Source organism: Gorilla gorilla, chromosome 6 (assembly GCF_029281585.2).
Source record: "Gorilla gorilla gorilla isolate KB3781 chromosome 6, NHGRI_mGorGor1-v2.1_pri, whole genome shotgun sequence".
Taxonomy (NCBI): Eukaryota; Metazoa; Chordata; class Mammalia; order Primates; family Hominidae; genus Gorilla; species Gorilla gorilla.
In genome coordinates, this window is record NC_073230.2 from 39973465 (window position 1) to 39999602 (window position 26138).

The following is a 26138-nucleotide window of genomic DNA, read 5'->3' on the forward strand; positions in this document are numbered from 1 at the left end:
GAAAACCTCATCTCTACTGAAAAAAATACAAAAAATTAGCCAGGTGTGGTGGCAGGCACCAGTAATCCCAGCTACTCGGGAGGCTGAGGCAGGAGAATCGCTTGAAACTGGAAGGTGGAGGTTGCAGTGAGCCGAGATCACATCAGTGCACTCCAGCCTGGGCAACAGAGCCAGATCCTGTCTCAAACAAATAAATAAAAGTTTCCAGTGATTTAGTCATCCTTCTCTTCCTGGTACAGAAAGGAAGACACTCTTACAAATGTAGATATTCTTTATAAAATAAATTTCTCTTACAAAAATATAACTTTTACTGTTTTCAGAGCTTCTCCTGTGTCTGTTTCCCAAAATAATCAGTTTAAAGTAATCCTGTGCCAAAGAGGCATATTTGGAATGGCATATACTGGTGTCCTACAGACATATTTTGGGGTGTCATGTCCTGAACTCTACAGTTGGCTCCCTCCGCCTTATGGAAATGTAAATAAAATCTTTGGAGACCATTGGTTTCCACTGAGCTCCTGCATCAGCTCCAACAGACCAAACCGAGTTAGAGGTCCCTCCTGCTAAAGTTCGACGTCACCAATCTAAGTTATCTGACCTGAGAAATCAGGAGAAAGAGAAACAAAAGTCAAATTCCCAAACAGGCCAGTTTTAGCTGGCATGATAAGGGAGTCTCCTCTGCTTTAACCCTTAAAAGGAAAGTAACTTTGAAACTACTGATTTACTTTTTGTTCCTTATTTCTGCTTTACTTTTTGTTCCTTATTTCTGCTTTCTTCAGCCTTTTACCCATCCCAAAATACTCACTACCCACATTGCGGAGATGAGCTCTCTCAACTTCTTGTTCTGAAGGTTACATGACTGGTGAATTGTTCTTTGCTCAAATAAACTGTTAAATTTATCTTGGCAGACTCTATTTTGATCCCCAAATTTGATTTAGATTTGGGGCCATTAAATTTCACTATTTAATAATAACCCTACTGGATGAGAATAAGTGTTTCTCAATTTCTGGTGATATGGTTTGGCTGTGTCCCCACCCAGAATCTCATCTTGAATTATATTCCCCATAATCCCCACGTGTCAATGGCAGGACCAGGTAGAGGTAATTGGATCATGGGGGCAGTTTCCCCCATGCTTTTCTCTTGATAGTGAACGAATCTCACGAGATCTGATGGTTTTATAAATATCTGGCATTTCCCCTGCTTGCACTCACTCCATTCCACTGCCCTGTGAAGCAGGGGCCTGCTTCTCCTTTGCCTTCCACCATGATTGTTAAGTTTCCTGAGGTTTCCTCCCTAGCAATACAGAACTGTGAGTTAATTAAACCTCTTTCCTTTATAAATTACCCAGTCTCAGGTGTTTTTTCATAGCAGTATGAGGACTGATATATCTGGGTACTTAACATTGGTTTTTGTCTGTGGTTTTTTACATATACTTAGGGCTGCCTTGTACAGCTATACGTACTTCACGACACAATTGCAGGGAGAGCCATTCATGTAAATGACAATGTCTGTGGTTCTCCCTGGAGCTGTGCAGTGAGGCAGCCTACTACACTTACCATCACTTCTGTGGTGCTGGTTAGTTTAATTGGCATTACTATTTAAATTGTCTTGATTTAACTGAGTATTTAAGAGTCTCATGTTAACTTCCAAGAGAATTCCTCTTTAGCCTCTGTGCCATGAAATTTTGTGTCTGTGTGGATTAATTTGGATATATGGAAAGGGGACAGATACAGTATTCAGTCAGTATTTAAAACATGAAAAACATACAATTTAAGATTTAAATATACCAGCAATTTGGAAATAACATTCTTTTTTTTTCATGCTTAATCTCTGATAATTAGGGATTATCAGATAGCAACTGGGCATTCTACAATTCAGTCATATTGTGACATTACTCAGTTAACATCAAACTCTGTAAGGGCTCACTCAGTCCCACAAAACTGCCCTCACTTCAGGCACCAATCACAAGTCCTGGGTCCCCAGGCCACCCCACCTCTGTCTGACTTTGCTACCAATTCAGGGCTTCCCATAACCTTCTCTGAGGTTTGATAATTTGCCAGAATGACTCATAAAACTCAGGAAAACTCTTTGCTTGCATTCACTGGTTTATTATTAAAGGACACAATTCAGGAACAACCAGATGGAAGAGATGAATAAGGCAAGGTGTTGGTTGGTGGGTCAGGGAGTTTCCATGCCATCTTTAGCATGCTGCCCTCCCAGCACTTTGATGTGTTCAACAACCCAGGAACTCACTGAATCCCATTGTTTAGGGGTTTTTATGGAGGTTTCATTACATAGGCATGATTGACTAAACCATTGGCCACTGGTGATAGAATTCAATCTCCAACACCGTTCCTGGGAGGTCAAGGGGTATGGCTGAAAGTTCCATCCCTTTAATCAAGGCTTGGTCTTTCTGGTGATCAGCCTCTGTCCTGAAGCTATCTAGGTCCTCCTACCACTAGAGTCACCTTAGCATAAACTCATGTATGATTGATTGGGGCTTATTATGAATAACAAAAGATGCTCCTATTACTCGGAAATTCCAAGGATGTTAGGAGTTTTGTTCCAGGAATGAGGGACAAGGACCAAATATATGTATTTTTAATTATATCACATTTGAATATTCTGAACAGTTTGCAGTAGTATAATGTTTTAAAAAACTAGAAAAACTCAACAATAGAGGATTGATATTAAAACAACGAAATAATATATATCCATTAGAAAGGAGTATTTTTTTTTTTTTTTTTTTTTAGACAGAGTCTCTCTGTTGCCCAGGCTGGAGTGCAGTGGCGCCATCTCGGCTCACTGCAACCACCACCACCTGAGTTCAAGTGATTCTCCTGCCTCAGCCTCCTGAGTAGATGGGACTACAGGCGCCTGCCACCACACCCAGCTAATATTTTTTGTATTGTCAGTAGAGACAGGGTTTCACCATGTTGGCCAGGATGGTCTTGATCTCCTGACCTCGTGATCTGCCTGCCTCGGTCCCCCAAAGTGCTGGAATTACAGGTGTGAGCCACTGCACCCAGCCAGAAAGGAGTTTTAATAAACAGTTTTGAACTTGATTAGCAATTTCAGCAGTTTCCAAATGGAAGTATTCGTTGGTAGAAAATCTACCAGCAGGAGAAGAGAATTATAGAAAGCTGCCAACACAGTACAGGCAGTCTGCAATTTATGAAAGAGTTGTGTTCTAAAAGTTGGCTGTTTGAAATTCTGAACACTTTCCCAAAGAAACAGTGTTGTAAATACTCTGGGCCCAAGTCAGGCTAGAACAGCCTTAATTTTACCCATGGAATTCTTGGAATACATGTAGTATCCACACTTCTATTTGTGACAGTTTTGAGTCAACTGCGTCTTCAGTTTCAGCTAGAACCATCTAAAACTGATCTTCCTTCAGTAGAGTTGGGAATTCGGAGAATATGTTAAGCATAGCATAGCTTCAGATATTAATTAAACTTCTGGCCAGTGGCAGCCTGTTAACTAAATCTTCAGAACAGAAGATAGATTTCTACACCTGCCCTTAACTCCAAGATTATAGGATGGAAATAAGATTTCCTTCAGAAGTTAAGAACTGCTTGTGATTGTCTTATTTATTTATTTATAATCCTAAAAGCAATACATATCCATTTAAAAATAATTAAAAGTAGAGGTAGTATGCGCCACTTGCTGTTAAATCATTTAGAAAATTGTTTTTGTGTACACATACAACACAGCTAGATCAAGTGTGGCTAAAAAAAGCAATGCAGTTGGTAAATAAAGATGAAGGTTTGTTAGGTTGTTCATATTCTTTTAACTTTCTGTAAGTTTGAAAATTTCAAAACAAAAAGGTGGCGATTTTTTTTAAAGTAACAGGAGTATTCGCTTATCTTCAATCCCTAATCTCATTCTCCTCTCCAGAGTTAAAACCTCTGCTAGCAGTGTATATAGATTTTCAAGTGTCTTTTCAAGCATGTTTTTTAAATCCATTTACAGAAAATGTTTTTTGCACAAACGGAATCACAGTATATATAGAATCATACTACAGTCACCAGTCAAGGGGTTTTGTCCAAGACCCCAAGAGCAGGTTCTTGGCTCTCATGCAGGAAAGAATTCAGGGCAAGTCACAGAGTAGAGTGAAGTTAAAATGATTTACTACAGACTACTGAATTACAGAATAGGGCATCCTCAGAGAGCAAGAGGAGGGTGCACCCATTTCAATATAATGCTAATATGGGTTATTAAGAAAAGTGTACTTCGGCCAGGCGCAGTGGCTCACGCCTATAATCCCAGCACTTTGGGAGGTCAAGGCGGGCGGATCACCTAAAGTCGGGAGTTTGAGACTAGCCTGACCAACATGGAGAAACCCCGTCTCTCCTAAAAATACAAAATTAGCTGGGCGTGGTGGTGCATGCCTATAGTCCCAGCTACTCGGACAGCTGAGGCAGCAGAAACGCTTGAACCCGAGAGGCGGAGGTTGCGGTGAGCCGAGATTGCGCCATTGCACTCCAGCCTAGGCAACAAGAGCGAAACTCCAACTCAAAAAAAAAGAAAAGGAAAAGAAAAGTGTGCTTCATTACAAAGGCTTGTGACCAGCTTGTGACAGGCTGTTAGTGTTGTTACTTTCCTATGTTACTATTGATTTTAGCAAGAATTTATGAGTGTACTAATATTTTTAAAGCAAAACCTATTCTTAAACTAAGAATGCTTTTTTGTTCTTAAAGTACTGGGACATTTCCATAAGTCCTGGGTCTTCAGTTAGTTAACATCATTAACTTGTTCCCTCAAACATAAATGCCTTGTGACCAACAGTGCCCAGTCCCCTGGGAACATAACACAGCAGGTTTGGCTTTATCCAGCCTTTATTCAAGATGGAGTCACTCTGGTTAGGGTGCCTCCGACACTGTTGACTGATATTCTACTTGCTTTTAAAATTTAACAGTATTTATTAGTTTTCTCTTGCTGCTGAAAAATTACCACAAATGTAGTACCTTAAAACAACACAAATTTATTAAAGTTCTGAGGTCAGAATTCCGAAATGGGTTTCACTGGGCTAAAATCAAGGTGTTGGCTGGGCTCCATTTCTTCTGGAAGCTCCAGGAGAGACTCGATTTTCTTGCTGTTTCCACCTCCTAAAGGTCTCCTGCATTTCTTGTTTCATGGCCCTTTCTTCCATCTTTAAAGCCAATGGAATAGCATCTTCAAATATCTTTTTCACTGATTCCTCTGCCTCTCTTATAAGGACTCTGTGATTACACTTTACCCGCCTGGATAATCCCTACCTCAAGATCCTTAATCATATCTGCAAAGTCCCTTTTGCCAAGTAAGGTAACAAATAGAGTCCGGGGATTAGGATATCTTTGGAAGGCCATTATTTCGCCTACCACACAGGATATTGTGGCCGTCTTGCTTTATCAGTATATATGAATCTGACATTCTTTTTAACAGCTGGACAAAACTGATATAAACCACTGATGTAACCACTCATGATGAATATTTAGGTTTCCCTTTTATGCTGAAATAAATTATACTGCTATGAACATTTTTGTATGTATCTGAATATGTGAGAGTATCTATGGGATAAATTTCTAAAACTGAAATTGCTGAGTCAAAGGTGGTAAAAGATACATTTTGGCACATTAAGATTTTAAGAAGTGTATGTGAGCAGACAGTGCTTCATGAGTCAAGCAGCTCCAAACCAGAAGTGGTTGGGGCTCTACTAAAGGAGCATGGGGAAAGCATTTATAGGGTGAATATAGAAGTAGAGCAAAGAAATTATTTCATTAAAATTTGAGCAGTTGCCTTATTTGGGTCATGCCTGTGGGAAGTTCAAGAAGATGTAACTAATGCCCAGTTGGCTGCCTGTGATTGGCTGAGCTAAGCTTGGTGATCTTTTAAATTCACTTTTGGTTTGCTTAAGTAGAAAACCCTGAGCCTTAAAGCCACCTCAGTCTAAGGGCCTCTCATTTTGTTATCTTAATAAAGGGTAAATGTGTTGTTGATAATACGGCCAAGTTGCCCTCCAAACTGTTGTGCCAGTGTACCGTACATTCCTACAGCCGGCTTCTCCACTCTCTTGTCAAAATATTCAGTCTTTTTAATGTTTTTCAGTAGATGGGTAAAAATTATATTAATTCAAATTGCATTTCCATGATTAAAAATGAGATTAAGCATTGTTGTACTACTTTTTTTTAGAATTTTCTGTATTAAACTTTTTGGACCCTAAAGAGAAACATATTTCATGATGCATCATGAGAATTGGGGTACATAATGTTTGTTTATTTAAAACCATGTTTATTTCATACAAAATTCATTTTAAATAAATATCTGTACATCAAAATTTAATGGTTTTCAAAAAGATTGTTTAGTAATAATTACCAGGACTCCTTATGATAAATACTATATACGGGACTTTGGTATTGATTACATAAAATATGATTATTTATTTTTTTACATTTATTTTTGGTGTTAAAAAATAATTCTGAATTGGTAACTTTTTTAACTCTAAAATTGCCAACTTCATAACATCATCTTTGAATTTGTGTGTATCTTACCTCATTGTCACATCCTGCCTTCCCTCACACTTTAGAAAATTGTCCAACAAAGCAAACTGGGATGAAACCTGTATGATAAATACATAGAGAAGATACAGAGAAATGTAACTGGAGGTTATTTATGCCTCACCTTCAGTTAATTTTTTTTTTTTTTTTGAGACAGAGTCTCACTCTTGTTGCCCAGGCTGCAGTGCAGTGGCGCAATCTCAGCTCACTGTAACCTCTACCTCCTGGGTTCAAGTGATTCTCCTGCCTCAGCCTCCTGAGTAGCTGGGATTACAGGCATGTGCCACCACACCTGACTAATTTTTATATTTTTAGTAGGGACGGGATTTCACCATGTTGGCCAGGCTGGTCTCGAACTTCTGGCCTCAAGTGATCCACCCACCTCAGCTCCCAAAGTGTTGAGAATTCAGGTGTGAGCCACCGTGCCCAGCCAATTTTTCAGTTGATTTTAAATGATCTCTGGAAGAAAAGTTTTACTCCTTAATCTAAACTTTTAAAGAGTTCTTCTAAATGGAAAACGTTGATTGCTTCTGGAGATGGGAGCAGGGACTGGGTAGCTGGGGTGGTGATATCAAGGGTGGGAGGCAGTCTTTTTTACAGTCCTTTTTTTTTGGTGTCTTTAAACATTTTAAATATGGAATTGGATCACCTTTAGAAATAATCACGAATTGGCCGGGCACAGTGCCTCACGCCTGTAATCCCAGCACTTTGGGAGGCCGAGGCAGGCGGATTACCTTAGGTCAGGAGTTCGAGACCAGCCTGGCCAACGTGGTGAAACCCTGTCTCTACTAAAAATACAAAAAAAAAAAAAAAAGAAAGAAAGAAATTAGCCGGGCGTGGTGGCACACACCTGTAATCCCAGCTACTCGGGAGGCTGAGGCAGGAGAATTGCTTGAGCCTGGGAGACAGAGGTTGCAGTTAGCCGAGATCATGCCACTGCACTCCAGCCTGGCTGACAGAGCGAGACTGTCTCAAAAAGAAAAAAAGAAGAAACAATCACAAATTTTAAATTCAGTGGACAAAAATTTTAAATCATTTTTAAAGCCCTTTTACCGTTGGCTTTCCTGTGATTCAAGTGGCAGCTTGATTTCATTCAAATGTGGAAAGATGAGCCATCCTATTTTTCCACATTAAAGGATTGGTTCCAAAAGTGATTCTGGGGTCAACTTGGGGCTCCTTTGTTGGACCTCTCCTACTCAATTCAGTAGGCCATTGGTTTTCCTTAGGGCCCTGTGGCTTCAATTACCATCTGTTTGATGACAGCCCCCAGATATCAATCTGCAGTTCAATCACCAACCCCACTACCGTTATGCACATTAAACTTTAACCGACCTTAAATCAGAAAGTGGAGAAAGGCTTATAAACTTTTCCTCCTTTTACTGCTTTTTTTTCCCCTCTTCCGTGCCATAGGTTTGCTGATGATATCAAATGACATTATACAGTGTGGCTTATCCCAACTTCTGTCATTCAGGGTTTAAAAGCATTTTTACCTATCAGAATAAAATGCTTCCTTTGGTCAACCACCTTTTGGCTAACATTCCTTACTATTTTAGGTTGAATTCTCTTACCCGCCCCTGATTCCAGGAGATGGACATGACAGCCACACTTTACCTGAAGAATGGAAGTATTTGCCCTTCCTTGCCTTACCAGATGGCGCACACAACTACCAGGAAGGTATGTAACAAGACAGTGAAGCAGTTAGGTGCCATTTTTGAAAAAATTTGCCAAGATATCTTAGGTTCTAAATACTTAGAAATTAAAGGCCTTCAGCCTGTTAGAACTATTTATAAAATATTTACATGCTTGTTTGGAGATAACTAGTCATTCACTAGAGCACCTCTAAAGGAGTGCCAGGCTTACATTGGCTGTGGCTGGTGAACCTTGGCCACGCTTCTGCCAAGTGATTAGCCAGAGCAGGACAGCCACCACTGGAAGCACTTCCTACATCTATACTTCATACTCCTCAGAGGCAAATCAGGGGGCTTACCAGCACCAGCTATACATTGCTTGGGACTCTAGCTGCATACTTGCAGTACTAGGTTATCACTCCAGTGCCCACCTTAGAAACAGCTGAGATTGTTTTTGTGCCTCTGGAACCACTGCTGTCACAAGTACTCTGCTTGCAAGGTTGCTTGCTTGCATGCAGAGCATGTTAACACCCTCAAAGAAAGCAGGGCTATGAAGTTCTTACCGAATCTCCTACCACCCTATAACTGAGTACTTTGCCTGACTTAATGAAGGACTGTATTTTACTATGGTATTTGATGCTCTACAAAAATGTTTTTGTTGTTATTGTTGCTATTGATTTTCTTTCTTTTTTTTTTATTTTTGGAGACGGAATCTCACTATGTTGCCCTGTTGCCCAGGCTGGTCTCAAAATCCTGAGCTCAAGCAGTTCTCCTACCCCAGCCTTCCCAGTAGCTGTGGTTATAGACGTGAGCCACCATGCCTGGCTCTGCCACCATGCCCAGCAAAAGGACTGCTACAAACATGTGAATTAAGATTATAGCAAATGTTCTACAGATTTTCTTTATATTTGTGTATATGTATAATTTTGTCTGTACTATCTATCTGAAAGGCAGTTGCAAACATTGTGACACTTTAAATACTTAAGATCTGAGAATGAGATCATTCCCCAGTGTAACTTCCAGTACCATTATCACAGCTAAGAGATTTAACAGTAATTTCATAATACTATCTAACATCCAATCTGTGTTCAAATTTTCTCAGTTGTCCCCCAAATTTCTTGTATTCATTCAAGGTTCGTGTGTTGCTGTTGGCTTTTATGACTGTCTACTTTCTTTTCATCTAGAACGATTCCCTAAAGATTAAGTATTTTCTGTAATTGTAGTCTCAGTTTGACCTGTTATAATTCCATCTCTTGGGCTTTTTGTGATGAGTATTTACCATAAGGCAATGAGAAAAATTCTAGGAAACCATTGGTTGTGGTGCTACAAATAAGTATGATTTGGATTCCTTGTTTTATCATCATTTTTGTGTTAATGACTGCATTATGATAGCTTCAGATTATACTACTTATTAATAAGGGTAATTCACCTCACTATTTACATTTTTCTATGTATCTCTTAGATACTGTGTTTTTTCACTTGCCACCCAGAAATGGAAATGGAGCCACAGTATTTGGTATCTCTTGCTATCGACAAATTGAAGCCAAGGTATGATAGTTAATAGTGAAAAACAATTCCAAAGTCCTTTCTTAGATGTTGGACACTTAAAGAAACACAGTCTTTATTTTTCAGTGGTGCCTGTAATGTTGTTTTAGATTTTTGTATACAATTTGTAGCTGTTTTTTCAATAGTGCCAGTTTTTTCACAGAAGCATTTTATTAAGTTGACATTGGCAGCTATGCTTGTATTTGTATCATAATATTTTGTACATTGCTTTTAGATAGTGATACATAAATTATCTATTTGTCTTTTAAATACTGTATTTACATTTCAAGATGTCTTTGAATTTTCTGTTTCTAGTGTTTGGCATATAACTTAGAAAAATTGAGTGGTAATGCTTGTGTGTTTTTTAGTTTTTTTATTTTTTTAAAGACAGGGCCTTGCTATTTTGCCCAGGCTGGTTTTGAACTCCTAGGCTCAAGGGATCCTCCTGCCTCAGCCTGCTGAGTAGCTGGGACTACAGGTGTGCACCACTGTGCCTTGGTTTTTTTTTTAAGCAGCATTTCAGAAGTAGTGGGACGTGCTTAGAGGGGCTCCCAACTACTCATAAGCTGTCCTAATTATCTCTAAGATTTCTTTTTTTTTTTTTTTTTTTTTTTTTTTTGAGGAAGAGTCTCACTCTGTTGCCTAGGCTGGAGTGCAGTGGCACAATCTTGGCTCACTGCAGCCTTGACCCTGAGCTCAAGCCCTCCTCCCATCTCAGACTCCCAAGTAGCTGGGATACAGGTGTGTGCCACCACACCCAGCTAATTTTTGTATTTTTTTATCGAGACAAGGTTTCACCATGATGCCCAGGTTGGTCTCGAACTCCTGAGCTCAAGTGATCTGCCCATCTCAGCCTCTGCAGGCATGAGCCACTGCGCCCAGCCTTGATTATTCTTAAACTACCTGCTAGCTTAATGCCTGACTTACTATAATAGCTCTAATTGATAAATTCAAATAAGCCAAGATGGTGGCCCCACCTTTCATGGTTTGCTTATGTGTAGCACTGTTTTTTTGTGGTGGGGATAATCTTGATGAGTAAAAAGCTCTTTCCTCTCAAAAGGTCATTAATACTCTAAAGTAGTGAGCGGTTCTTAGTCTCAGCTGCACATTGCAATCACCTGGAGAGCTTTAAAAGCTAGGATGAGTGGGTCTGCCCCCGCCCCAAAAGATTCTGATTTAATGATCTAGACATGGGAGGTGGGAATGTTTTAAAAGCTCCCCAGGTGATTTTTCTACGTAGTCAAGATTGACAACCACTGCTCTAAAACAATGATTTTTAACTAGAATTACCTGGAGACTTTTTTTTTTTTTTTTTTTTTTTTTTTTAATATCTGTACCTAGCTTTTCCTCCTAGTGACTGAATTAGAATCGCTGGGATTTGAGCCTGGACAATTAAAAGTTTTAAAAGCTCCCTCGGGTGAATAATTAGTAAATCTTTTTCTAACTTGTTATGAAGGAAATTTCAAATATGCAGGTAAATTTAAAACATAGTACCTTGAGTACCTGTGTACCCATCACCTAGACTCATAGACTGTGTGTCTCTTTTTCCCCTGACCCACTTAAATGTAAACCATGGGTGTAAATTCCAGGATACCCAAAGTAGGTAACTACCATGAAGTAACCCTGTAAGCACAGGGCCTGGAACCTGGAACACCCATGTTATGTCATGAATAACTGAATCTAAAGCTAAAGATATTATGTCAAATAATAACATACACCTTAAATGTATACAATTTTTGTCAATTATACCTCAATGAAGCTGAGAAAATAAAGATAAAAGAGGCTGGACCCCGGTGGCTCACACCTGTAATCCCAGCACTTTGGGAGGCCAAGGCGGGCGGATCACGAAGTTAGGAGATCAAGACCATCCTGGCTAACATAGTGAAACCCCATATCTACTAAAAATATAAAAAAATTAGCCAGGCGTGGCAGCACACGCCTGTAGTCCCAGCTACTTGGGAGGCTGAGGCAGGAGAACTGCTTGAACCCAGGAGGGCGGAGGCTGCAGTGAGCCGAGATGGCGCCACTGCACTCCAGCCTGGCAGCAGAGTGAGACTCCCTCAAAAAAATAAAAAAAATAAAAATAAAAAGATAAAAAAAACCTGAGAGTAAGAGTTTGCCTGACAGCTTTGAGCAGTTGATGTTTTCATATACTATTGTAATCGAACCCAGGTTTGGCTGCATGCTGCTCAAAAGACAGGAGAGAAGAGAGTTGCTGGGAGGAAAAGCAGATTTATTTGGAAAGCCAGCTAGATGGTGAGCTAGCATTCTAAAGTAGCATCTTAAATTTTTCAGTCTGGCTGGAGGATTTTTATGGGAGAGGGATATGGGGAAGAAGAGGAAGTTGGTATCAAGAGGTGACACACAGACATCTGGGTACCAGCGAGGGTCCAAGGAATTTGGATACTTCTTTGTCATTGGTCAGGCCACAATGCTCCTATAAATCTTTAACAAAACATAGTTAGTTGTTTACGTACTTTTTAAATCCCAGAGTTGGTTTTAAAACCTGCATGATTGCCATTTTTGCATATTATCTTAGTGCTCTAAAATTATCCTTGCCTATGTGCACAAATAGGGAAACGCTGCCTAAAAAAATGGAGTTAGTTATGTTCTTTTGCTACTTCACTGTTACACTATTACCTTTACATACTTATATGTGAGATGAATTGAGCTGCTGCCCGTTCTTGGAAATCTGTTCCTTTTAATACCTTTTATTACCCGTATGTCATGTAAGCACTAGTAAAATTATTTCTACCAAGTGGGTCTTATCCCTCAGTGCTGTTTTAACAGCCCTCGTGCTCTGCATAGCCTTTAAATACTGCCTGTCTCCCCACTCCCTGGTTCTGACCCACTCAGGAGTACATTAGAGTTGCCCATTTTCCCAGTGATTGCTGTCCTTCTCAATAGATAATAGGCAATAGAAGCAGACAGATAAACCAATTATTGGAGGGACCTTGAGCCTGGAAGAAAGACTTCAACTCCTTTCGAATGAAGATAAGACAGTGGATGAATCCAATCAGGAGGAAGGATTCTACTCCACAGCTAATTTAAAGTCTGTTCATCAGTCATCAGTTGAAAACATGGGGGCCCCTTGGTCCTCAGGACAGATCCAAGAAGGTGTCAGGCAGTACACTAGAGGAGGAAGTCTTTCTTACTTCCCTCACAGCCTTGCCTGAGGTTAATCAAATGAAGATTTGCTCTCTACTAGTAGAGGACTGTAGAAATCTCACAGTCATCCTCACAATCACTGAGAAATAAGTTATGTGCTTGTGTTTGGTGCTGGGCGCCAATACAAGTGTCCAGGCAACATGGAACAACTAACTTAACAAAATTGCTGGCAGTTCTTCCATCTCTGGAGAAAAAGCTGTCTGTTTTTGTCATCTCTTTTTTCTTTTGTTTTTTTTTTTTTTTTTTTTTTTTTTGAGACGGAGTCTCACTCTTTCGCCCAGGCTGGAGTGCAGTGGCGTGATCTCAGCTCACTGCAACCTCTGCCTCCCGGGTTCAAGCAATTCTCTTGCCTCGGCTTTCCAAGTAGCTGGGATTACAGGCTTGTGCCACCACACCTGGCTGATTTCTGTAATTTTAGTAGAGATGGGGTTTCACCATGTTGGCCAGGCTGGTCTCAAACTCCTGGCCTCAGGTGACCCACCCACCTCAGCCTCCCAAAATGCTGAGATTACAGGCGTGAGCCATTGCTCTTGGCCTTTTGTCGTCTCTTAAACTAGCCCCTTCTCACCAGAAACAATGGTCTCTGAAAGGACTGTCCATTTATAACCAGAATCAACAGTGATTGATTTGCATTGAATGGCTGATTTGGGCCTGGTGACTTATACATAAAGTATTCTCCATGAGATTATAAATTCCTTGAGATTCGGGATTGTCCATTCACTATTATATTCCCAGTGCCTCCCACAGATTCTGGCACATAGGCCCAAACTGACATTTATTTGTTCAATATTTCCTGAGAGTCTTAATAAAAAACTTTTTGAATTTAACTGAATGTAAGAAATTTCTTATATATAATTGCTATTTTTATGTTGAAAAAATATTTTTGAAATATTGCTATGAAATATTTCTGATAAATTGCTCTTTGTTCATAATAGGCACTGAAAGTAAGGCAAGCAGATATCACCAGAGAGACTGTTCAGAAAAGCGTCTGTGTTCTAAGCAAGCTGGTAAGAGACGAAGTAACTTGTTCATTATGTTAAACCTTCATGGCAGATCTTTCTTTAAGGATAAGGCACTATTAGAATAAGAAGAGATTTAAATGACATATTAAAATTATTTATGCCCTAGCATCTCCTCATTCTCTTTCCCTTTCAGCAGTTTTCATTTGCACCTCTACCCAAGACTTGGTAAGAGAAAGGAGATCTTATAGCTATTGGAAAGTAAGTTGACACATAAACAAAATGAGGTAGCTGATATATTTCATTTATCCATTTTGGTTTTGTCCAAAAAAAAAAAGTATATATTTTTATATATATATATATATATATATATATAAAATTTTTTTTTTGAGACAGAGTCTCACTCTGTTGCCCAGGCTGGAGTATGGTGGCGTGACCTTGGCTTACTGCAACCTCTGCCTCCTAGGCTCAAGCAATCCTCCAACCTCAGCCTCCTGAGTGGCTGGGACCACAGGCATGCACTACCATGCCTGGCTAATATTTTTGTATTTTTGGTAGAGACGAGGTTTTACCATGTTGCCTAGGCTGGTCTCAAACTCCTGAGCTTAAGCAACCCACCCGCCTCAGCCTTCCAAAGTGCTGGGATTGCAGGAGTGAGCCATCGTGCCCCCCCAAAATCTTATTTCATCCAAAATAAAATTTTGAGGATGAGAATATTTCTTCCAGGAAGTAATTTTATACATAAGGCAAGAATAGTCTCCTAGAAAAGGAATGGCTGTGGCCGGGCATGGTGGCTCACGCCTGTAATACCAGCACTTTGGAAGGCCGAGGTGGGCGGATCATGAGGTCAGGAGTTTGAGACCGGCCTGACCAACATGCTGAAACCCTGTCTCTACTAAAAATAAAAAAAAAAAATTAGCCAGGCACGGTGGTGCACCCCTCTAATCCCAGCTATTCAGGAGGCTGAGGCAAGAGAATCACTTGAACCCAGGAGGTGGAGGTTGCAGTGAGCAGAGATCAGCCACTGCACTCCGGCCTGGGCAACAGAGGGAGACTCCGTCTCAAAAAAAAAGAAAGAAAGAAAAAAGAAAAGGAATGGCTATTATAAAAGACCCCAATGTCAGAAAATTGATCGATTATTCATCTGATTCCTGTACACACCTTTGAGAAGAGTAGCCTCAAAAATATACATGAGTGAATAGCTTTTTTATACTGGACCAGATGACAGAAGAGTAAGAGTACCAGATATTAAAGGAAGTGCAACATGTTAAGAGGCTTCCTGAGTAATCATTCTTCAAAGGACGATTACAATAATAATAGATGCCATTTATTGAGTGCCTATATATCAGGCATTAATTCTGTACCAGACACTTTTTATGTGTAATTGTCATTTCCATCCTTATAACAATATTGAGACATATTTACTGTTCTCATTTTATAAATAAAGGCATATCTCAGAGAAAAAATGTGTAATTCTCACAGACATGTAACTACTAAGTGATAAAATTGGGGTAAAAAAATCGAGTTTTATCTGTCTCTAAAGCAGACACAAGGGATGGGAAGAGGGTAGCTTACTCAGAAAGGTCTGGTTGTGGTTTTTCTGGTCTATGTATTGAAGTCTATGTATAAAAATAAATGATTTTATACTTTGATGGGAATCATGATATATTAACAGGGATACTGGGAAAGAGACTTCTCCAGTATTACTTGTTTTTAATTAATTAGCGTATATATACATCATTGGTCATTACATCCTGAAATGGACATAGAAAACATCTAGAAAAGAACATTACAAATAAAAAGATGAAAATGGTAGAAGATTCTAAATAGAGAAATAAGCATTAAGGGATAACTTTGCTCAAATATATAAAACAATATTATGATAAAGGACACAAACTAGTTGTTGTGAGCCTCCACAGAGGACAAAAAATGTAATCATGAATGTTCAAATAGATATAAAAACAAGCTGTTATAAGGATGATTAAATGTCGCTACAGGCCAGCAAAAAAGTGTGCAGAATTAGAATATGTTTTAAATCATGTAATAGTAATCGCTAATGTTTGGATACTTTCTGTGTGTCAGATACTTTTTACCAAGTGCTTTTACCTGTTATTTAATCCTTAAAACAGTCAAGTAAGATGTACTATTTTCATATGCCCATGTTCAGATCAGCACGCAGAGGTGGAGAGGTTAAATTCCCAGAGCTGAGTGATGGAGCCAGGCCCAGCAAGTCTGAGCCCACACTCTTAAGCACTGTACTCAGTGTTTCAGGTACTTTTCACTTGTAGCCAAAGAACAGATGACTTCACGGCTTTCAACTATGAATAATACGCACTAAAGTTGATAGTTACTAACTTTTTTCTCCAAATTAAAAAGTTGTGGGGTTCTGTTTGTTTTACTATTATCAACCAATTTTACTGTTATCAACCAATTATTAATCAATGGTAATTTCTCTTTTTTCCTTTAAGCCTCTGTATGGTTTACTTCAAGCAAAACTTCAACTCATTACACATGCATATTTTGAAGAGAAGGATTTTTCCCAAATTTCTATTCTAAAGGTAACTTTATACCCCTCTATAGATGTGTTTGGCTGAAGATAGACTCATGAATCAAGTAAATATTGTCAGTAATACTGTGAAGGATAATTATTACCTTAAGAAAGACATTCTAATGTGAAAACACATTTGCATTAAAACATTGAAAGACTAGGAATCTGCCCAAATACTAAATTTAACCAAACTTTTTTTTTTTTTTTTTTTTTTTTTTAAGGAAATAATGACTACAAATAACTATAACTAACAGTAATGTTTCTCTTAGTGGATAATAGCCCTTTTGCTATGGCATTGCTTCTGTAAATTTGCTTATCTTATTAATAAACTGCACAGTATTTTTATATATTAGGTTTCTGGTTCCTAGTTCCCAATACATAGATCAGAAAAACCACATGATTATTTTATTGAAAATGGACAGCATGTTTTCCTCAGTGCTGCCATTCATGTAAAGAATATGGATCTCTCTTGGATTCTGGTGGGAGTAGGACATCTAGGGACTTAGCAAGGGAGCAGAGGGGATTTATACTAGGAATTCATACCACTATGTGAATGAATCATGCTCTAAAATGTAGAGGGAGAAAGGAATACCCTGAGTAGCTTTTCATACTCACTGCCCACATCTCTTCTGATACTGCTCATATCCAGAAGAGAAGAAATGAGAACTGGCAAGGTTGCAGAGAGGCTTGATTGTTTTTAAATTTAGCGCCTAGCAGAACAAACTACCTCAATTAAGGAATCAGCTTTTTTCTGATCAATATATTTCTAATTCAGATCTAAAATGATAGTCAAATGTGCTAAATTCAATCTATATTTTATAGGAGCTTTATGAACATATGAATAGTTCCTTGGGAGGTGCTTCATTAGAAGGATCCCAAGTATATCTTGGTAAGTAACTGACTTACAAGTTAAAAGAGATTCCCTCATTTCTATTTGTTTAGCAAACTGAGTTGCGTGTAAAACTTTGATTAGAATTACATCTCTATATGGGATCTAAATTCTTCAACATTTGATGCTGTTTCTTCCTTAAATATCTTCTTAGCCAGTGTTTATACTGAGAAGAGTATTAGAACATACCAGGTTTACAACTATTAACGTACAAGGTGAATTTCTGCCTTTTTTTTTTTTGAGACAAACTACCTCAATTATCATTGAAAATGGATAGCATTTTCTCACCCAGGCTGGAGTACAGTGGTGTGATCGTGGCTCACTGCAGCCTGACCTCCTGGGCTCAAGCAATTCTCCTGCCACAGCCTCCTGAGTAGCTGGGACCACAGGTGCATGCCATCACTCCCAGCTAGTTGTTTTTTTTGTTTGTTTGTTTGTTTTGGGTTTTTTTTGTAGAAACAAGGTGTCCCTATGGTGCCCAGGCTGGAATTTCTACCTTTTAGGATAGTAATGGAAGTTTTTTATTGTTTTTTCTTTTCTTTGCATTAATACTGACCAGCTTAATTCCCTATCATAACAGATGAAGCAAGATAGAAAGCTGCTCAGCTCTTTTATAAGATTCTTCAGGTTAGGGATTTTTGTTTAATTTATACTATCTTGACAACCCAGAATATCCACTGGTAGCCAAAATATTCAATGGGCAACTCAATAAATATCCATTTTGTGATTAAAACTTTTTAATCACATAGTGGTGTATGCTCACTCAATTCCAATTTCAGCATGCAGTTGCCAATTGTGGTAGTTTATGATTGCAATCCTCTGTGTAATATAAACTATTATTCTGCATAATATGAGGTCCTATTCTGAGAACATATTTTTGTCTAAATTATTTTCTCTTGTACTGTGTTGTTTCAGGCAGGTGATAGACTGTGTTTCAGAAATAATAACATATGAAGTGCCATGACCAAAAACCTTGTTTAATCATTGATTGCCACTATAATATAAGCTATATCATTTCTAAACTTGTGTAGTTTATGTTTATAGAATGGGGAAATGTGTTAAACCTGCACTGTCCAAAACAGTAGCTACTAGCCACCTATAGCTGTCTACATTTAGATTGAAATTAATAAAATTTTAATAAAACTTAAGTCAGTTTGTCTCAGTCACACATGCCACATTTCAATTGCTCTGTATTGGCTACTGTATTGGACAAGACAGGTTTAAAATATTTTCATCCTTGCAGAAAGTTGTACTGAACAGCACTGTTTCTGAGTATATGTGTACCTAATCAAACATTACAGAAATATTTGGATATTTGCATATTCCTACTTTTTTTTTTTTAACCTTTCTTTCTGTTAAGGGGAAAATAACCTTTCTGCAGCAAAAACATTACATTGTAGTCACACTTGAGCTTTTTTGTTAACATTGTAGGTCTGTCACCTCGAGATCTTGTCCTTCATTTTCGACACAAGGTATGGTACCTTATTTAAATAAATTTATGATGTACAGTACTAAAATGGCCAACACTGTTCTTAGTGTGCTCATTTAACTGCCAAATTCAGTGTGCTAAATTGAATGCAGATTGTGGCATACCATGCTTTAGTTCTTCTAAGATGTACTTGGCCTCATATCTATACAAAATTAAAAGTGTTGGTAGTGCTTGTATTGTAGAAATTTAAAAGAGCACAAATACTGTTTACTTCTTTGCAGGATAGGGTAATTTTTTCTATTGCTTTTGCAATTTCATCAATCATGAGATTAGAGTGGAAAGAAACAGGTTTTGATCTTGCAGAATATTTTATATGTTGCCCTGAGAATGGAGCATTTTTCAATAAAACATCTATATATACTTATACCTTCTGATCTTTATTATTAAAGCAGATGTTGACTGGGATATAAACACGTTGATTATTTATTTAACAAACATTTACTGAGCACCTGCTATGTGAACACTCTGGACATCCAGAAATAAAGTATTTATTTAAAGAGCAGGGTCCCCTTTAAAGAGCTTACAGATACTTCAAGCAAAAATGGTACCACCCCTTCAAGAAAAAATAATTTCAGTTAGAGATTTAAGTGATTCTCACATTTAAGAGTACACAGGTAATATTAACTTCTCAGTATAAGTTCATAATTTTTCATGTACTTTTTAAAGTGCTGTATTTAGTATTACTGATTATGGTTATGTTTTAGGAGGGGAAAAGATGAATTATAGGCTTGAGTCTCTCATTTCAATACAACATTTTTTTTTTCCTTTTGCAGGTCTTAATCCTATTTAAGCTAATTCTTCTTGAAAAAAAGGTACGATCCTAAGGGATGAAAGGAAAGATGGAGTATTCAACTTTTATTCACTTTTTTTTACATTATTTCATAAAATTGAAACTAATGATAAAGTATTAAGATACTTTTTGCCTATCATTGTGGTGAGCTGAAGCACATTTTCTTGTTCTCTGCCATAAAAATATAAATTCATGCAGCTTTTCTGTAGGTAACATACAACTCAATTTTAAGCTGACTTAAATAAAAAGGACATGTTGGCTCACTTTAGATTTCAGGATTTGACTCAGTGGCTCCATAGTGTAATTAAGTGCCTAGGTTTTTTCCATCTCTTTGCTCTACAGTGCACAGTGCTAGCTTGTTCCAGGGCCTAGTTTCCCTGGTAGTATAGGGAACTGCCGACAGTAATTGGGTTATTTGCTTCCTCAATCATAACTGCTGGCAGAAATAATTCCTCCTCCTAAACAATCTAATAAGAATTCTTGGCCGGGCACGGTGGCTTACACCTGTAATCCTAGCACTTTCAGAGGCTGAAGCAGGAGGATCACTTGCGCTCAGGAGTTTGAGACCAGCCTGGGCAGCATGGTGAAAGAAACCCCATCTCTACAAAAAATACAAAAATTAGCTGGGTGTGGTGGCATGTGCCTGTAGTCCCAGCTACTTGGGAGGCTGAGGTAAGAGGATGGCTTGAGCCTGGGAGGTGGAGATTACAGTGAGCTGAGATCGTGCCACTACACTCCAGCCTGCAAACAGAGCCACTGTCTCAAAAAATAACAATTAAAAAAGCAATAATTATTTCCTTCAATTTGTTTGGGCCTATTACAGGCCACACACATGGCTACTCCTGTGGCCAAATACATGTTTGCCCTGATTGGCTTAAACTTGGGTTCCCGACCACTCCCTAATACAAAGGCATGGGTTTGCCATGATTGGCTTAGTCCCAAGGCCAAATCTGACCTACTACCTATTGTTATACATAAAATTTTATTGGAAATCAGACCCATTTATTTACTTGCTGTTTATGGCTGCTTTCACACTGTAGTGGCAGAGTTGAATAGTTGTGACAGACCATATGGCCCACAAAGCAAAAATATTTATCTGACCTTTTAGAGAAAAAGTTCACCAGCCTTTGGTTTAGACTAATCAGGAGCCATCCTTGGATCTGGGCCAGTTTTATATACCGTATTACTGTGCCTAGTGGAGTCGGGGTTGAAAGAATGTTGGGGAGTCGACCATGCACAATATCCACTTTAGTTCATTACCTTAAAAATATTCCTTTGACCCAGTAATTCTCCTGTTAGAGATCTATTTTCCAAAATTAATCTGAATTGGACACAAAGCTCTAAGAGAGTCTGTCACAGAATAATAAATTATAAGTGAGTAACTATTAGTTTATCTTGTATGTTGTATAGAATTTCAGACAATAAAAAAGATACTAAGATGTTTTTATTGTTTTAAAGATTTTCATGGCATGTTAAGTGAGAAAAGTTTGTCTACAACAAGTCAAGCCTATGATCCCATTTTATAAATGAATATATATTAATTGAAAAGGGACTGGAAGTAAAGATATCAACCTAGTTTGGTGAGAACATAGGTTATTTTTTTTAAAGGGAATATTTTTCTGTATCCTATTTTTCTATAAGAAATATATATTCCTTCAAGCTGGGCACAGTGGCTCGCGCCTGTAATCTCAGCACTTTGGGAGGCTAAGGTGGGTGATCACTTGAGGTCAGGAGTTTGAGAACAGCCTGGCCAACATGGTGAAACCCCATCTCTACTAAAAATACAAAAATTAGCCAGGTATGGTGGCAGGTGCCTGTAGTCCCAGCTACTCAGCAGGCTGAGGCAGGAGAATTGCTTGAACCAGGGAGGCAGAGGTTGCAGTGAGCCAAGATCGCACCACTGCACTCTAGCCTGGGTGACAGAGCGAGACTCCATCTCAAAGTAAATGAATGAATGAATGAATGAATGAATGAGTATTCCTTCAAACAGAAAAAAAGATAAAGTTTTTTTTAAAAAAATGAACCCAGCATACTAGTGTGGTGTTTCAAAAATTTTTATTTAATTTCTAAAATTGTGATAAAATACACATAACATACAATTTATCATCGTAACCATTTTAAGGTGTACAATTCAGTGCTATCAAGTACATTCATGTTATGCAGCCATCATCACTATCCAGCCACAGAACACTTTGAATTCCTTTTTATTTTTTGAGACAGGGTATAGCTCTGTTGCCCAGGCTAGAGTGCAGTGGTGTGATCATGGCTCACTGCAACCTCTAACTCCCAGGCTCAAGCAATTCTTCCACCTCAGCTTCCTGAGTAGCTGGGACCACAGTGCTGGGATTACCAGCATGAGCCACCACACCCAGTCTGTATTCCTTTATATATGTCCATTTTTTCCCCTGAATCATAATACCTTGAAAGTAATTTGTAGACATTATGGTACTTCACTCCTAAATAAATACTTCAGGATGTATTTCTTAAGAAAAAGAAAATATTCCTACATAATCGGAATACCATTTTCACATTCAGGAAATTTAACATTGAGATAATAAGAGAAATCTGACATACAGTCCATTTTCAAATTTCTCCAGATATGATAATGTCCTTTGTAGCTGTTTTCTTTTTTTAATTATTATTTAATTTTTTATTTTAAAGAATAGAGATAGGGTCTTGCTGTGTTGTGCAGGCTGGTCTTGAACTCCTGGCCTCAAGTGATCCTCCTGCCTCAATCTCCCAAAGTGCTGGGATTGCAGGTGTGAACCACCACACCTGACCTGATTGTTGTTTTCAGTCTGGGATCCAGTCAAGGATCATGTACTGCATTGCTAGCTCTCTTTTATTTCAAAAAGGTATTCCACCTCTGTCTCTTTTTTTGTTTGTTCTTTTCTTTCTATATTTTGTGACACTGGCATTTTAAAAATAATCAAGACTAGTGTTCTAGGGTGAGATTTGTTTGTTTTCTTGTGGCTAGTTTCAGATTAAACCTTTTTAGCAAAAATCCTACACAGGTAGTGGTGTGTCTCTGTCAGGACATAATATCAGGAGGCCCATAACTATTTGTAGTTAGTAGTATTGGTGATGTGAAGTTCGATCATTTGGTTGAGGTGGTGGTTGCCACCTTAATAGCTAATCCTTAGAATGATAAATTTCAGACATTGTGACTATCCTGTTGTTTCACAGTAGTTTTAGCATCTGTTGGTAATTTGTACCTAAATCACGGTAGATGCTAAATGGTGATTTGTCTGTTAGTACTTCTATGTTTATTAGCTGTTACTCTTTTTTTTTTTTTTTTTTTTTTTGAGACAGAGTCTCGCTCTGTCGCCCAGGCTGGAGTGCAGTGGCATAATCTCAGCTCACTGTAACCTCCACCTCCCGGGTTCAAGCAATTCTCCTGCCTCAGCCTCCTGAGTAGCTGGGATTACAGGTGTGTGCCACCATGCCTGGCTAATTTTTGTACTTTTAGTAGAGACGGGGTTTCAGCATGTTGGTCAGGCTGGTCTCGATCTCCTGACCTCATTATCTGCCCGCCTTGGCCTCCCAAAGTGCTGGGATTACAGGTGTGAACCAGCCACCAAGCCCAGCAGCTGTTATTCTTCTTTTTATGAGACAGAGTCTCGCTCTCTAGCCAGGCTGGAGTGCAGTGGTGTGATCTTGGCTCACTGCAACTCTGCCTCCTGGGTTCAAGTGATTCTCCTGCCTCAGCCTCCCGAGTAGCTGGGACCACAGGCGTGTGCCACCATGCCCGGCTAAGTTTTTGTATTTTAGTAGAGACTGGGTTTCACCATGTTGGCCAGGATGGTCTCGATCTCCTGACCTCGTGATCCACCCACCCCGGCCTCCCAAAGTGCTGGGATTACAGGCATGAGCCACTGCGCCCAGCCAGCTGTTATTCTTATATAAAGAATTTTTCCCTCTTTTTTATTTGTTATCATTATGGACGGCTTCATGGGTTTTCTAATTTGATTTTGATTGACTCCATTCCAGGTTCTTTTTTATATTTCTCCAGTGAATAAATTGGTGGGTGCACTGATGACTGTGTTATCCCTTTTTCCAGGTAAGAAAACAGCAGTATCTACTCTTTCTTTAACTTGTACTGGAACCTAAACTTTTAGAAATAAAGTTTCAAAGATAAATTCGTTAGGGTTATCCTTTCTATTTTAATATGACATTTTCCTTTTGGAAATAGGTTTCTCTCTTTTGTCTGGGTTTCTTTCTGTTCTTTTTGTTTTTAATTAAAATGTGTACAAGCATAGCTTATTAAATTTTATAGGAGAGTCTACTAATATATAGCTCTCAGGTTCTTCCATATTATTATAAGCCAAGCTGTTCTTTAATATTGCATATTTTAGGCATGATTGAACATGGTCTCAGTGACTGTTCTCAGTATAGACCCCGGAAGAGTATGTCTGAAGATGGTGGGCTTCAGGAAAGTAACCCATGTGCAGATGATTTTGTTTCTGCATCCACTGCTGATGTTTCACATACCAACTTGGGAACTATCAGGAAAGTCATGGCAGGAAACCATGGAGAAGATGCTGCCATGAAGACTGAGAAGCCTTTGTTCCAAGTGGAAGACAGCAGCAAAGGGCAGGAACCCAATGATACCAATCAATATTTGAAACCTCCATCTCACCCATCTCCAGATTCTTCAGAAAGTGACTGGGAAACTTTGGATCCTAGTGTCTTAGAGGACCCCAACTTGAAAGAAAGGGAACAGCTGGGATCAGACCAGACAAATTTGTTTCCAAAGGACTCTGTCCCCTCAGAGAGTCTTCCAATTACTGTACAACCTCAAGCTAATACGGGACAGGTAGTCCTGATACCAGGGCTCATTTCGGGTTTGGAAGAGGATCAGTATGGCATGCCCCTGGCCATCTTCACAAAGGTAAAGTGTAATATTTTTTATCGAATTCCTTAAAGAATTTGAAAAATCCTTTCGGAGTTTAACTTTTGAACTTTTGGTATTCAACACATTTTCAGTTGGAAAAATTTCCTTGAAAACTGTAAAGTACATACCAAATACATAGTACTGTGGCATCCGTGACCATAGTATAAGTCTATAGGGAAGTATATAGGGGATTTTGATTGGTAAATGTTTTGAAACTTAGTAGATATGAGTCATATGCACAATCACTCTCTTGGGTCTATTTTTAATTATTCAGGTTTCTCCTTAAAAACAGAATTAAGGAAGTCCAGATAGCCTTGATTGCACTCAATAAATACAGGCACACCTCAGAGATACTATGGTTCAGTTACAGAACACTGTGATAAAGCGAGTCTCAGGAATTTTTTTGTTTCCAAGTGCATATAAAAGTTATGTTTACACTATACTGTAGTCTATTAAGTGCGCTGTAGCATTATGTCTTTTTTTTAATGTACATATCTTAATTTAAAAATACTTTAGGCCGGGCACAGTAGCTCATGCCTATAATCCCAAAACTTTGGGAGGCTGAGGCAGGAGGATCACTTGAGGCCAGGAGTTTGATTAGCCAGATGTCGTAACTCGCACCTGTGGTCCCAGCTGCTTGGGAGGCTGAGATTAGGAGGCTCGGTTGAGCCCTGGAGGTTGAGGCTAAAGTGAGCTGTGATCACACCACTGTACTCCAGACTGGGTGACAGAGGGAGACTCTATTATTTTTTAAATAATAAATGTTTATTATTTAAAATTTAATAATTATTTTAAAAACACAACAAAGTGAATAAAACTTAAATAATAATTATGTTAAAAGCACAATAAAGTGAAGTACAATTAATTATTAAATAATTTTTAATTTATTTAAATATAAATGAATAAAAATCCTTTGTTGTCATTTCAACATTTACCGCATCTTCACTAGGAGCAGACTCCATCACAAGAAACCACTCTCCTTATTCATCCCTAAGAAGCAGCTCCTCATCCGTTCAAGTTTTTATCAGTAGTTTGCAGCAATTCAGTCACATTTTCAGATTCCACTTCTAATTCTAATTTTCTTGCTGTTTCCACCAAATCTCCCCCAAGGTCTTGAACCCCCCAAAGTTATTCATGACAGGGGTATCAACTTCTTCCAAACTCCTGTTAATATTGATATTTTGACCTCCTCCTGTGAATCACAAATGTTCTTAATGGCATCTAGAGTAATGAATCTTTTCCAGAAGACTTTCAATTTACTTTGCCCAGATCCATCAAAGGAATCACTATCCATGGCAGCTATAGCCTTATGAAATGTGTTTCTTAAATAATAGGATTTGAAAGTCAAAATGACTCCTTGATCCATGGGCTCCAAAATGAACGTTGTGTTCCTAAGCATGAAAAAACATTAATCTCCTTGTACATCTTCATTAGAGTCCTTAGATGACCAGGTGCATTGTCAATGAGCAGTAATATTGTGAAAGGAATCTTTTTTTATTTTCTTCTGAGTAGTAGGTCTCAACAGTGGCCTTAAATATACAGTAAACCATGCTGTAAAGAGATGTGCTGTCATCCAGGCTTTGTTTTTCCATTCTGGAGCACAGGCAGCAGATTTAGCATAACTCTGAAGGGCCCTAGGATTTGGGGAATGGTAAATCATCATTGGCTTCAACTTAAAGTCACCAGCTGCATTAG

General features: G+C 38.6%; 1 protein-coding gene across 4 annotated transcripts in view; it reads left to right on the top strand.

Moving 5' to 3' along the window:
* The window catches only part of AVL9 (AVL9 cell migration associated), a 91842-nt gene that overhangs the window by 38878 nt on the left and 26826 nt on the right, over positions 1-26138 (top strand). For all 4 annotated transcript variants that reach the window (XM_004045289.5, XM_055347520.2, XM_055347521.2 and 1 more), the window contains 9 exons: positions 8087-8207; positions 9624-9709; positions 13810-13881; positions 16302-16391; positions 17204-17270; positions 18702-18742; positions 19533-19571; positions 23540-23609; positions 23905-24440. In XM_004045289.5, coding sequence (XP_004045337.2) covers positions 8087-8207; positions 9624-9709; positions 13810-13881; positions 16302-16391; positions 17204-17270; positions 18702-18742; positions 19533-19571; positions 23540-23609; positions 23905-24440 — 1122 coding nt within the window. The remainder of the gene's footprint in view (positions 1-8086; positions 8208-9623; positions 9710-13809; positions 13882-16301; positions 16392-17203; positions 17271-18701; positions 18743-19532; positions 19572-23539; positions 23610-23904; positions 24441-26138) is intronic.